Source organism: Strix uralensis, chromosome 1 (genome assembly GCF_047716275.1).
Source record: "Strix uralensis isolate ZFMK-TIS-50842 chromosome 1, bStrUra1, whole genome shotgun sequence".
Classification (NCBI taxonomy): domain Eukaryota; kingdom Metazoa; phylum Chordata; class Aves; order Strigiformes; family Strigidae; genus Strix; species Strix uralensis.
The window spans coordinates 143,280,591-143,295,450 of NC_133972.1; the positions used below are offsets into that span (position 1 = coordinate 143,280,591).

At 42.6% G+C, this 14,860-nt stretch overlaps 1 protein-coding gene across 1 annotated transcript; it reads left to right on the forward strand.

Annotated features, from left to right (window-relative positions):
• Positions 1-343: 343 nt before the first annotated feature.
• Positions 344-4,183, forward strand: MRPL53 (mitochondrial ribosomal protein L53). Its single transcript, XM_074883583.1, has 3 exons — positions 344-459; positions 1,911-2,023; positions 3,714-4,183. Exons 1-3 carry the CDS (start codon positions 371-373, stop codon positions 3,836-3,838), a joined length of 327 nt encoding a protein of 108 aa, XP_074739684.1. The 5' UTR covers positions 344-370; the 3' UTR covers positions 3,839-4,183.
• Positions 4,184-14,860: the final 10,677 nt, after the last annotated feature.

Sequence of the window (14,860 nt, forward strand, 5' to 3'; positions counted from 1 at the left end):
AGTCAGGGGAGGAGCTGGGACAGGTTGGTCAGTCAGTCCCGCTCCCTCCCTCAGCCATAACTGAGCCCGGCCCCGAGCGCCTCGGGTTGTTAAACGAGGCTCGTAGGGCAGGCAGCCGCCATCCCACCGGGGGTAGCGACAGGGCACACCGGGCCGCGGGCCCCACGCCGCCGTGCCCGTGGCCTTCCGCCCCCACGGCCGCGGAAGGCGGGCCGCAAGGCTGCCACCGGCGGGCGTCGGCAGCAGCCCGAGGGGGAGGCCGCCGCGGACTACATTTCCCAGGTGCCTGCGGGGCGGACGGGGCGCCCGCCTCCATTTCCCGCCTCTCGAGGGGGCTGCTGGGAGCTGTAGTTGGGGGGGCAGAAAGAAGATGGCGTCCAAGATTCATGTGGTGCTGCGGCCGGTGAAGAGTATCGTCGTCCGCTTCTGCCCCTTCGAGTCCAACGTGGAGAGCACGAGGTGAGGGGGCTGCGGGGGCAGCCCCGGCCCCGCTCTGGCCGTCGGGCCCGCGCCCGGCGGGGAGGCCTTGGCCGGGCTCCCCTGCCTGTAAACCACCCAGCGCCCTTCCTGTGCCCGGGGCGTGGGTTCTGTACGTTTCACGGCAGATGTGAGGGCTGGACTTTTTGCCTTTAATTTTATTTATTTGGGAGTGTAGAGGCTGGGGTTACATGTGCTCGCAGTGCGGCCTGTGCCCCAGGTCCTGCCGCAAGCCCAGGCATGGTGAGAGGCACAGGCCTGCTCCCCTCTGCCCGCGGAAGGGCAGGGAGAGCGGCCGTCCCAGCCGGCGGCTGCCCAGGTCGCAGCAGTGACAGATGCAAAACGAAGCCGTTAAAACTGCTGTGACTGCAGCGCCCTGTGATTTGCTGTCACTGTAGCCAGCAAAAGTAAGATGTCCTGGGAGCAAATCACGAGGGAAATAGCACCATCTGTTGTTCCTGCTCTGGAGAAGAACCTTCTTTTCCCAAACTTCCGCATCGGCTGTACTTTTAACTTTCACGATCTTGGTCTTTGAAGGCTTGCATTTATCAGGGCTTTGTAGCTTAGTCTAGGCAGAACCTTGACGTTTTGGAGTGAGATGACACTGTTTGTCGTAAGGGCTCTGTTCATGGTATGTGTTACTAGGATGCACACAGCATGCGTTCTGTGCTGATTTTTGGAGGATCTCTGTGTCTCAAGCGTAGACCCTTGCCTGTAGGCATGTGCATTTAGCTTTACCAAACTACCCAGCGAGATACCCCTCTCAGTTGCAGAGTCTGTAGGTGGGGGTCTGTAATCACTAGTCCAAATGCTGGTGATGGGGAAGAGAGGGGGCAACAGCCGCTGCTCTGTTTTGGTAATTAACTGTTGGAGAAATCTTGAGTGGTGCAAGTTCTGCACCAAACAATTGTAAAATGTCATTTTGCAATAGCTTTACAGACACATCTACTTTTGAAATGAACTTAGTAGCACAACTTAACTTAGAAAGTCTTTAAGCCACCAGAATGTCAAGTAGCTGTCATGCCTTTCAGAAATTTACAGGAGACTGATTTATTAAATAAATAAATTCTGCCTCAAACCCAAACAATGAAACATTGGCAAGCAACCAAGATATAAAGAAAAATGAAAATTACTGTTGGTTTGTTTTTTTTTTTTTTTTACTAATCCAGCTGAGAGAAGTGCAGGCAGTGCATACACTGAATTTCTGCAAAATTCTTTGGTGTGCTTTTTACATGTTACATATAAGAACTATCTGGATTTTTAAGACTGATTATCTCATAAGAAGTACCTCTCTGAAATTATTAAATACAAATCCTATTTTGTTAATACTTTTGTTGCCCAGCAATATCAAGATACTCAAATGAATTTTAGAAATATACTTACTCTAATTTCTGTCTACAACATACTTAATGTATTTTCAAATATATTTTCAGAAAATTTCTTGAATGTATATACCATAAAAAAATCCAGGCCACTAACAGAAACTGTGAAGTGACTGCTGATGTGAGACATGATGGGTCTGAACCACTTGTAGATGTTATGTTTGGTAAGGAACTAATTTTTAATCTTGACCAAAAAAAGACCTTCCGGGTTTGTGTTGTTATGATGTTATTGTCTTCTCCATGATTTTTTTTACTGTGGTTTCTTTTTTTTTGATTCTGTTCCATAGCTAGATGTGCAGCTGGGAGGAAAAGAGGAAGTGGGAGTCACTAACAGCCTGATGTCTAGATAAATGTGTATATGTGTCTTTGTACTACAGTTAGATCTGATGGATCTTAGATCAAAGAATTGACTTAACTTTAGGGTTGTGTCTACTTTTCTGGTGACATACATGTGTGACCCTGCAGTCATGTACAATTCCAAGGAAGTAAGTGTAGCTCTGTTTCAATGTAAGAATCTGTTTTCTGTAATTTTTTAATGTTATCTGTGGTGGAGGCATCTCAGTCTTGAGAACAGAAAAGTTGAATACCTTTAGTTGCTTATGCGACTGGGTAACTTGCTATGCAGTTTGAAGGAACTGCTCATATGGGTAAGACCATACATGTGCAGATGGACTTGCAGAATGAGGTCAACTAATGTACAACAAATTTCTTGGTTTCCTTTGAGGGTATAGTGAGCAGGCAGAGAATTGATGGTGGAAATTTCATCAGTTCTGGAAGTGGCCCAGATTCTGGGCTGTGAACAGATGGCTCTAATCTGCTTTTGTCCTTTTCTCTGGCTGCATCTTCTTTCCTGCTGTGCTGTAATAGACCAATATGTCATGTAGCCCATTAAAGTTTTCATTATTATTGATTCTTCTACCCCCTTTTCTTTAAGCTTCTATATATTTAGTCAATCGGTAGAAATGTCGAGTGTGTTGAATGTACTTCATTTTGCTTGGGAGAGTCTATTTACTTCAGTGTTGACATTCCTTGTTTCTCCCTTCCCCATGCCTCTGTCTTTCCCATCCTTGTCTCTAACTGTGAAGTATTAAGGGTTAAGCAGTAAAGCTTAATGTTTTTCACAGCATAAAACCAAAACAATTTATTTCACTAATGCCAAGAGCTACAGCTCTGAACTCTTTGTTTTCCAAGAGCTGATTATTTTCCAAGTGAAGAGTTTGCAGCCCTTGTAGTTGGCAAACATGGGGCTGGAACATGGATGCCATGCATGCTATTGCATTATATGGGTTTGAATATGGCAAATCCTGCAAAAATAAATAATTAACTTAGGTACAATACTTCTACTGCCTCCTCCCTGTTTTAAAATAATTTCATAATTTTAGAAATCCTAGTACTCACTAATTTTTTTATATTACAACCACCAAATTGTGTAAACCAATTTGTTGTTTTGGCTAAAGAAGTAAGTTAAATGGACCACAGACAACATGCTGCTAAAACACTGAGCCATGTGTGGAAATTATGCCTTCCAGTGCCTTCTGTGCCTTCTGTTAGATGACTTGGAGGGCATAGTATGAGCCATTCTCATCAAATATATGTTCTTACTATAGGTATATCTAGACAAATGCTTCCAATTTTCCAATAATGCAATACAGAAATGAAAATTACATGTGTATTGTGTGCAGTTTAATATATTTGTTTGTTGATGGTGCATAATCGAGTTCCTTGATAAGTGGAGTACTTTCTAATCAGACAAGATGAACAGGGTATTTGGATTTATATATGCAAAGCAGAACTGCATACTAAAGTAATTGTGACTTAGACTTCGTGACTTCTTAAAATTTTTTCCCCTTACAGCTGATGGAGAGCGATTGATAATGAAGGGAGCCAACTTGACGACAGTAGAAATGCTAACAGCATTGAGGTCCAGGTGTAATGCAAAAGACCTTAAGGAAGAACAGAAAAGCAAGAAGAGTCGCTGAAGAACAGAAAAAGAATTATGTTTGCATTTACATGTGTTAAAAACAGCAGGCTGCACAGAAGGCTTTTCTCCTGTGCAACAAAATCTGAAAGAGAAAGATGGGCAAAACACTGACCTGTTTAACTTGCAGCAGAACGAACCATTTAAATGTTCCCCATCTTCAACTGAAGGAAAGCATAGTGGATCAACAAATCTTCTAACACTAGTGGGTCAGAGTGGCTTAAGATGCATGAATGCATCTGTCTAAGCAGCTGCCTCTATTGTCTGCATGTTGGACTCGTATCATATGTATTTGCATATAAATGTGAGTAATGCACATTAGCTATTAAATTAATATTACAGTGAAGACATCTCTTTGGACGTTATTTCCTACAAAATTTCTGTACAGTGGAATGCAAAATACTAGAATGGTTATTATTTTTGAAAATTATTAAATACAAAACTTAAAAGAAAACTTTGAAAGTACTCATCATTGACTTAGCTGAGGAACAGCAAGCTGCAAATACAGAGTGGATTTCGTAATACTATATTTATTACATCTGTTGCTAAGTCCCTGCCATTTTCTTCCTCTTTTTCAAGAAAGTGTGAAATTTGTTAAATGTAAATTTAGCTCAGCAATTAAAGTAACAAGGCAATGGAGCTACTCATCCTGCGTAAAAGCAACTAAGTTTAGCTCAAAGGGAAATGTAAGTTAGTTTTTTTGATAATTGGAGAAAAGGGCAGCTTTGAAGTTCAGTTTTGTGATATTTTTGTCACTCAATTTTGGGAGATTTCATTAAATATTTTATAAAGATCAAAGGGAGAGCTTTATTTAGTGTTTATAGCCCTATGTCCAACCTTGTTATTTATTAAAGTAAATGCTTTTTGTCTCATCCTCTGTATTGCAGAGCTCTGTGGATTTGGGAGGATCAATCTCTCCTCAGGTTGTGCAGGTGAAGGTGTCAACTGCACATGTATTTCATGTGCATCAGTTTTGTTCTAGTTCATAATGGAAGTGTGATTAAAGTTCCAGTTTTGAGAATTTCAGGTGCAGTACTATCGAGACGCATTGGTTCTGCCTGTTGTTAATCAGATGCCTGACTTCTATAAATTATAATACATATATTTCCGAAGTTAATTTGGCAGTAGATTTAGGGCACAAATCTGAAACTAGTTTTACCCTACTTTTGCTGTGGTTTGTAAATGGACACTGTCCTTTCTGAAAGCAACTTTCATTAGCACTGTCAAGGTAGTTCTTCGCAACTTCTTCACCAGGGTGCTGAAGTCAAGGTGGTATGTTGGAGAAGCAGAGCTGTGCTAAAGATGTTTGATATTTTATGGTCTTCCATGTGTTTGCAACAAATAGAGTGGGATAAGATGATAGGGACAGATGGGTCAATGAAATTTAGGTGAGGGACAGTAGGTGTGAGTGACGTAGTCTGGGATGGGTACCTTCTCTGCAGTCTGTTACCCTGTTTTTTATTAGGCCACCAACTCTTCCGAGCGGTTTCAGAGTGCTGAGCTCCTGAACTTGCTACTGAGCTCCCTTCTAGTGGAGGAGTTACGAGAACATCTGAAAGTGTTTGAGAGAATTTTAAATCCTGTCAATCTAGAAGAGTATCCTAGAAAGTGGACCAAATAGAAATAAGGCTGTTCAAAGGCCACTTTTGGTTTCTTCTTTTTTTTTTTTTTCCCCAGTTTAGAAGAACGTTGTATAGCATAACTTTACCTGAAGAAGCCTTACAGGGAAGGTGAGAATTGTTCAAGGGGAAAAAAATGCAGAATTATCCATTCCTTTATTCATATGCTCAAAAGCCCTCTTAATATGTCAGTGATTTTTGTGATTTTTTTTTTTAAAAGTTTTTTATTTGACAGTTTGTACAACGTCAAATGTGTAAAACGTGTGTTCAGATGTGAAGCACTTACATCCATCTTAAATAATTAGCCATCTGTAAGTACTTAAAAGAGTAAAACAGGGGTTAAGTAATAATAAGTTTCTATAGTGTTTATACTGGCCCAAGACTGGGGAATGAAGATCCTAGTTCAGGCTTTTTATAGCCAAAATAAATCCTCTCTGCTGTTGAAGAAAGGTGATTTTTTTTTTTTTTTTAATTCACTCGCATGGATAGGCATCCTGCTCTGTAAAGACAAGCTCTTACTGGATGCTTTCCTTTTCACTCAGTGATGCCTAACCTTTTTGCCCAGGGTAGGCCAAAGGCCTGTAACGTAGCCGTTGAGAGATGGCTGACAATTCAGTGGATGAGGCATTAGCTGATGCTGCTTTTGCTGTGTGTGCTAGTAGCTGCAATTTGCAGTGGTAAAACTCCAATATGTTTTGTGCATGAAAAAGAAGTAATGACTAGGATTTGAATATGTAAGGTATAAAGGAAATCGTACAGGGCAGAAAAATAAAGCTACAAATGTGCATTCTCAAGACTACAAAATATTGAAGTGATATAAACAATATGGGCAAGGAGGTACTCCTCTGGTGATTATTATGCTAACAAGTAGAAAATTGCTCTCCCTGTACCATATAGATAAATGTATGAATTTATTTTTCAAGTAAGTTAATCTTTAATGAATTTCTTCTGTAAGCATTTAAATAACTTTGCTGCAAGCTGTTCATACAGTATCAATTTCTGCTGCTGTTTGACTGAAACAAAGCCGAGCGACCTGCTGCTCTGACATCTTCCTGACACGCACAGTCTAGGGCTGTGGACGTAGAGGGTATTAAGGTCAGTCATGCAGAACAAAGCAGGGCTGGGTGAGCATCGATTTTGCATGTTATTATTCCCTGGCCCACTAATCTTGATTACTATACCCCACCAAAAATCTGGGCGCTTGCCTAAATATAAAAGTAACTGGAACAGACCCTAAAAACACTAGGATTAGCTAAATAGAAACACCATGTCCATGTAGGGTGTCTTGATAGCAGGTGATGACATTAAAATGCCTAGATCTCTAATGCCTGGAGATTTAAAACAATTATTAGAATCATCTTAGACCTGTTTATCGTGCAAATACCTATTCGTAAGTTCTTGTCACTGTGTAGGGAAAATAGTCCTGAAACAGATGTATGTGCCATTCAGATAACACTAGCTAGTCAGGGTGCTCCCTTTTTAAATATCTGCAGCATTGTTTTTAGAAAAAGATAATGGTATTAAAGATTTTAACCGGGAGCAGCACTGTTAGTGAGTATTTCCATAGCAAGTTTTAACTACTAGCAGGCACAAGTAAGTACAAAATTGCAGCATCCTGATGCCTTTCTTGCAAGGTAGAAACAAGTACAGACATGCTATCAGAGGTAGTTCATGCATGCCAGTGCAAATTCTGTTCCTTGTTATTTGCGGGGATCTCAGTTTGGGCAATTTTGTGCGACATGTTGTAGGAAAACCTAGGTGCAATACAGTATTGCTGTGCAAACCCCACTTGAGGAGTGGAAAATGCTTTAAATCTCAATTATTTTGAAAATGTTGCAGTCTAATACCTTTTTGCTGTTTATGAACATGCAAAAGGTGTCATCTACCAATTTCAGAATATTGCCCAGAAGTATTTGCCCTGTTAGGTGTGGAAGAATGCACTAGTTTTGGCTGGCTTTTTCTAGTTTTTCACCTCTACTATATATGAATTTTGAATGACCAAGGAGTTTATATGGTGTAAGGAAGCACACACCTCCCCCCAGTTTCAGCATCCTCAGACTGTATTTAACAGTTCTCAAGACTTTGATTCCCAAATGTATCTTCTGCATGCATACTCTCCCTGTGCAGGTGTATGCACCCCTTACAGTTTAAGAATTGCAGTTTGACAGTTGCTGGCTTACTGCCCACCTCATCATCTGCGTGTGCAACTGGTTTCCCCGGATGCTGGGCCCTGCTTCTCCACTGGGTGGCTTGGGGTCACCTTCAGACTGACAGGTCACCTTTCAGCGGTGCCTTTCTCAGCTCCACTTCCCTCCTCTCCCTTCTCCTCCTGGCGTAACAGCCTTTTTCCTTCCTGGAACTATTTGATCTCATCCGGTCTCACCTTTTTTCCCTGGAAGGCCTGAGTCACTCTTCTGAGCCTTTTGTTTTCTGCCAAGAGCTTGCAGTAGCTTCAAGTAGCCAACGTGCTTTGCTCCTGGTGGACCACTACTTGTTCTCTTCCTGTCGTTCACCCTCACTCTGTATGCTGAGAAATGTTGAGACAGGGCAGCACGAATGGTTAGAGGTACTGCTTTGCTTCTGATCCTCTTTAACTTAACAACAGTCTTTACATTGAGCTGGCCTTCTCAAGATTTTACAAAACTAAGGCTGTGCCCAGGGATAGATGTTAGAGGTGTGAGGGCAAAGGAGTTGCCAACAGGTTTTGATCATGTCTCGTTAAGTTTCAAAGTGGTGCTTGAAAGCAGAGTTATGGGGAGCGTAGAGACTCTGCTTCTCTGTTTGACTTAAAGCAGTCTCCTACGTGCTGGCAGCGTTGCCAGCAGAGGTTACTAGTGTATCAAAGGAGATCTCTGCATTGTGCTTCACTGGATGAGGCAGTTTGACTTGCTTACATATGAAAAGAACGTTTAAGACAAAATAGCAGGAAAAGTGAACCAGCAGACCTGTTTATGAAGAAAATGCTCTCCTGTTTATGAAGAAAATGCTCTGTCAGTATGAAGCAAAGCCTGGGAAAGAGGAGTCCTTTATGGACAGGTTTCACAACTCAGACTGGCAATCCCTGCAGGAAACTCCTTCCTTACTCAGGCACGACTTCTCTGTTTCTTTTGACCCCTCCACCCTTTTTCAGCAAGGAGTCAAAGACCAGCCTTACGGTAAAAATAGCATGGTCAGCACACAAAGCCAGCAAATTTGTCATCTCAAACACAGTTCTTGTACAGATTCACTGAATTGTCTTTTCATTGCTGGTGAGTGAATGGTTCAAATCACTTCGAATAAAAGAAACGATAATTATTTTTATGGAGTTTTTAAAGTCTCTTTTTTCTAGGTGGGGCTTTATAGAACTTGTCTTCAAAATCCACTTCTCAAATGAATTCCAAAGTATTTACTGGAAATGGCAAATTTAAGAATTGCATGATTAATTCTTCCTTTCCTTCACATAGCTAGATCAGTATCAAGTTAAGCTGCACATAAAAGAAAAAGATCCAGAATCAGTACCAGAAGTTATCTTGTGTCAGAAGCGTAGAAAAAAATCAGGAAACTGCAATGTAATTTCTTACCTCCTTATAGATTTTCTCTGGCCTAGATATTAGATATGTAAGATCATATCTTGAGAAGGAATCAAGGATGTAAACCCAACACCATGTGGCTTTTCAAGTCTAGAACAACAAACTAGAGAAGACCTGCCAGTCCTGCATGGTTGCCTGAGGTGCCAGAGGCAAGAATTTTCTTAGAAGATCTTTTGAACACGAATCATGTAGTCAACACACTTGGCAAACTTAGTGTGTTGGCCAGGGGAATGGGATAATAGTAAAAATTAACTTTAGCTTCCAAATGTTTTTCCCTAGATTCTACAGTCCATGAAAGAGGAGGTCTTTTCTGAAAGGCAAATCAGAACTGGAAGCTAATGCTTGAACGACACAACATGGGGAGAGCCTGTCTCTTCCCACTGCAAGACTCTGCTTTTTCCAAAAGCTATCCTTCATCAACAGTGCCCTGAGGATCTATTTCACACCTAAGCCCTTGTTGCCCCAGGATGAAATCCTTTGGGAGCCCTGATCTGGTAGATATTCCTAACACCTTATGACAGGATTTTGCTCAACAGATAGAGGAGCAGTTAAGTCCCTCTCACTCCACAATGCTGGGAAAGGCGTTGGTATCCACATCACACTGAGAAGACCCTTCCTTTGTAGAGGATGTGTCAGGCTCTGCCCTCCAGAGTTCTAGAGCTCTAATGCTTTCTTTGGTGACATCCTGAGAATGAAAAGTAGTGCAATCGTTATAACTATAAATCAAACTTTTTTTCCTGAGGTTACTTTCACAGTGGTAGATCAATATCCTTAGTAATGAAACTCATAATGAAACTCAAAAAAACAATGCTAAAACTTTATACACACCTTTCAAAATCCAGTGGATATGGGCACATCTGTAATTTATGATTCTAAATTTCATAGGCTAATTACTCAGCACTGGTAGAAATATTTCTTTTATCATTATTTCATATAATCATAGAATGGTTCAGGTTGGAAGGGACCTTAAAGACCATCTAGTTCCAACCCCCCTGCCATGGGCAGGGACACCTTCCACTAGACCAGGTTGTCCAAAGCCCCATCCAACCTGGCCTTGAACACTTCCAGGGAGGGGGCATCCACAACCTCTCTGGGCAACCTGTTCCAGTGTCTCACCACCCTCACAGTGAAAAATTTCTTCCTAATTTATTCCAAAACATTTTGCCATTCCTTGTCCTTGCTCTTATGCCCTTATTGTTCCAGACCACACAGAAAGGACAAAGTTGGGGGGTTTATTTGGCTTTATTCATAGAGCTTTTGGATAATTTTTTGTACATCTGAGGTTTCTAAAAAGTCATGCCAGAGTATTATCTGTCTGAAAGTCTGAAAGTCCCCTCTGTGAGCAGGTATCCCCTGCTAATATGCTTTTGTAGTCATCCTGATCTCTTTTTTTAACATTGTAATGGCTATGCGGATTATCAAATTCTGAAGATAAATAAAAATATTTTTATATTCATGGTAGATACTGCTGCTAAATAAAGAGGATTTTTTAAAGGTTCCAAAGTTAGACACAAGCTCGTATATCTGCAGTCGCTGTGAGCTGGGCTGGAACTGACATCAGGTCATTTTTGTCTGGAATGAGGAAAATGAAGCCTGGAGTGCTCTTTCTGGTCACTGCAGGCTCTGGAGCTTTCTCTCCTGTCATTGAGGCAGGATACAACTGGTGGCTGTCACACCATTGCCACAGTAAACTTTGCCCTCGATGTAAGCATTTCCCTTTAAACTTGCTTTGAACGCGCTGCTGACAGTGTGCAGGGCATACGCTGAGGTTGCCGGTGTGTTAATTGCATTATAGTAATGCTCTGTGGCATCAGCAAGGATGGGGGCTCCAGTTGGCTCGACGCTGCACGCGGGCACGCTTGAGCCTGCCTGTCCCCAGCAGCCAGCCACCCAGAGCAGATGCAGCAGTGGTCAGAACCACAGCAAGGACGCCTTGGACCCACGCTGCTTAGGCTAAGCCATTATGGAGAGTAAGATGGCTTTGTTTTGACTTGAAACTGAGAAGTATCGCACAAAGCTCACTGAAAAAACACAGGCTATGCCCGGCTCTTTTAGCTCAGAGATAATGAAATGCCGATACGCTAGAAGATCTTGTGCATATTGACATACAAATGAAAACTTGCAGGTTCATGTATTGTTTCACAATCCCCGGTCTAGTATTGCCCAAGCAAGTAGCTCCTGAGCTGGAGTAAAGCTTACCTAGGCCAGCTATGCAACTATAGCACGTGTTTCATCATGTCTGCCCAGTGATGACATGGCTGGGAAGGGAAAACCACACTTGTACAACAAGGAAACAGAAACAAAGCTGTGCTACCTATGCAATTTCTCTCATCCATGCCTTGGGGCTGAGTAACTATTATTCATGGACTGCTTTAATTTTTTTCACAGCTAGGAATTGGCTGAAGAGTAAAATTTGGTCTGTGGTGTCCAATTTTCTTGGCAATTTTTAAAGGCTTTCTTAAGAGGTAATCTTGTCTAGAAGAAGCCTACCACTTAGAGAAGGTACTATATATATACACGATATGTCTGTATACTAGAAGGAAAGCGAGATCCTCCCTTTTACACAGTAAAGCAAAGTATAGCACCATCAGATTGGGTTCCTTCCAAGTTAAACATATGGGCAGTTTAATGAGTAAAGGTCTAGGGAAAAAGTTACACCTCCTATGCAACCTGATCAGCGATATGTTGCAGACGAGGAGGTGGTGCTCTGCCCTGCCCAAGCAGCAGGTATTATGACTCCAAAAGACAAAATATGGCTTACCTTGCATGCAATGGGTGATGCTATGGCTACACGAAGAGAAACCTCAAACACTGCTGGCCACAGCTTCCCAACTCTCAACATCAGATGAAGCATCACTGCACGATGCACGCTTGCCCAAAGGAGTAGAACGAAGGTCTCCGTGCACTCTTTTGCCTTGGACCTTTTCTTTGCACTTGGTAATGAAGGACTGTAATAGCCTCCCCTCCTACGAGGCACAAGGGCTTGACTACCTCAGGAAAACATTCACTCTGGCAGGCCCAAGCTGCCAAGGTGGTGGTTGCTCCCAACTGTGGCTACGTGCTTTCCGTGCAGCTAATTTCCACGGAAAAACTTACACTTCTCATTGTAAATTTGATTCTCCTTCTCTTGGACAATGTATAGTCTAATGTGAAAATGAGCAAAACTTCAGAGAACTTCACATGTCTGTGCTGAAACAGCAATATGTGGCATAGGAATTCAATGTTTTCCATATGAATATGTGTATTTCACTGCTTCTCTTTGGGTATATCTAGAGAGAAAAGGAGCCTACACACACAAAACACAACTGACCATGATGGGAGCCTCAAACCAGGCAGGAATTGGTATTTACAGAGACGGATCACTGTGCCCCAAGCATCTCCAAACAGCTGACCATTTCATTTTGGCTGTTAAAGTAGGAACCATATTTGACCAATATATATACTGTACGGTCATAGTAAAAAATATCATATGTTTTGTAGCCCAGTCCACTTGTACCTTACCCAGAAGGATACACCTCTGGTCCTTCTAGTTACTTCATTTGCTATGTGAGATGTCACAAATTTCAGCCCTATCCTGTTTCAAAGATTTTTTGAGATGTGGCATTGACTGTATCACAGCCAGTAATCCATATCATGAGATGAATTTGCAAAACATTAGATTTTTGTAGAAATTGAGAGATTTTTACGCTAAAAGTCTGCATTTCAGAAAAGAGAGATAAGATTCTCTTTTCTTCTTACATCTTAATGAATTTACATGCCTAGACCTGAAGAATTTGTAAGGAGAATAAACCAAACCAAATGACTTGAGGATTCAAAAACGGCAACATTCTGCACAGGTAGGTAGCTGGATCTCCATGTGCTTCCAATCCAGGAATATTGTCTCACCACTAGATGGAAATAGTGGATTTTACATCTGCTGCTGCATTATCAGCACTTATACCTGAACAGTATTTGCGTATCGTAAGCCATCTGCAGGCAGCACTGCAGAAATGTGAATCTGAAATTCTTTGCATACATGGAGTAAAGCCAAGACTTCTATTTCTAGAAATTGTCCCTATTTTACAAGACTGAAGACTTCCTAATTCCTCAAGGGTGATTCTGTTTGATCCCTAATCTAATTGCTTTTCAGTTATCTTTTCTGTAAGCAACCAGAAAAGAACTGCAAAATGGACAGCATTTTGGTTCTGCTACCATGAATTAGGTAGTAAACATCAGCCTAACTCAAAATTTACTCCCAAGTCTCTTGCACAAGACAAAAAAAAAATAAAGATAAAAGTCAAAGGAAGTTGAAAGTCTTGTGTTTCAATGTACCTACTTAATGACAAAAAAAAAGCAACATGGCTTGCTGCCTTATGAGCAGACGCTATAGTGTTGTTTGCATATTAAAAGCAAGCGTATAGTCAGAGAAGTGGAAGGTAATTAAAGGCAGCTCAGTAGGGAAGGATAGTTAAAGAGGAGGATTTTTTTTAAAACCTCAGTTAAAAATGAGTTGATTACTTAGCATATGACAAATCTGACCTTTTCTAGAAAGTATTGAACCTTCAAACTGATTCAGTTTAGCTCGACTAGGTTACATCACTGCAAAGCGTAAAGGGAAGCAGCCTCTTTGCACCAAAACATTTGGATTCACAGTACCTTCTCATGTTGTGAAATGCTGGAACCAGCACAGAGACCTTGCTGTCTTCTCTGGTTTTGACACCTCAATCTTAAACTCCTCCGCAAAAGTACTAGCAGAGAAATGTAGCCACGGCTACTCCATCAAAAAATCCAGGCACTAGGCGTATCTTCCGGTTTCTATTTTTCTGGTCAGGAGAATGTAGCTACGGGTTTCATCCAGTCTGATACAAGGCCAAAAGAGGCAGAGATGGGCATAACGCTGATGGTGGAAACAAATCCTGGGGATGCATTGGAATCAGGATTTCTGTTGTGAGTTAGAAATAGCAGCTTTCTCACAGAATATGACAGTAAATCTCTCTGCTCACCTGGCAGAATTTGACTAAAGATTGGCCCAAACCTCACAGGGGCTGGAACTGTGTGTATTCTATGATGGCACTTCTGTGCCAGTGTACAGCACTGGCAGCTGCTGTGTTTTCCTTTAAGAAATAGAAATTACGGTATCACAGTTCAACAGACTAAAACCAAGGTACCAAATCTGCATTTTTCCAGTGCTAAAGCACGAAGTTGCATTCAGGCTTTGATTTTTCCTGTGTACTGCAAGTACCTGCATTAATTCTGTATTTTGATCGCTCTCGTTTGCTGCCCGATCACTGTGTGTATGTGACAGGGCTGCTCCCAGGCCGCAGCAAGCTGTGGGCTGCTGGAGTTCAGTAACGCGTGACCTACCGGTGGGACTCGGGGGTCGCTGGAGGGCCTGCCATCAGACCCCAATAAACTGCCGGGGGATGCCGACTCCTTAGTGCTCTGCCTCTGTGCCATATGATGCCCTATGCTCGTTCATTCCTGAATTAACCATAAAAAGCATGATATGTAATAAACGGCATAAATCAGGATTCAGTGCCCCAGACTCAAGAACACCTCCCTGGAGCCAAAACCCCGGAGGCTGGTTTTGGACCCCACGGGTGCCAGAGCACCGCGCACCGGACTCTTTCGCCGCGGTAGGTGCCGGGTGCTCCTTGTGTCCGAAGAAGCGCGTTAAGCCCGCGGCGTCCCTCGGCGGGATGGCTCCGGCACTGTCCCGCCGTTTCTGGGCGCGGCGGTGCCGTCCCGGGGAGCTGCGGGCCCAGGGTGCAGCCGGCGGGGGCTGGGGGTGTGGGGGGTGTGCGGGGGGCGGGGAGCGGCGGGGCGTGCGCGGTCTTGCCGCCGCCGCGGGCGGGA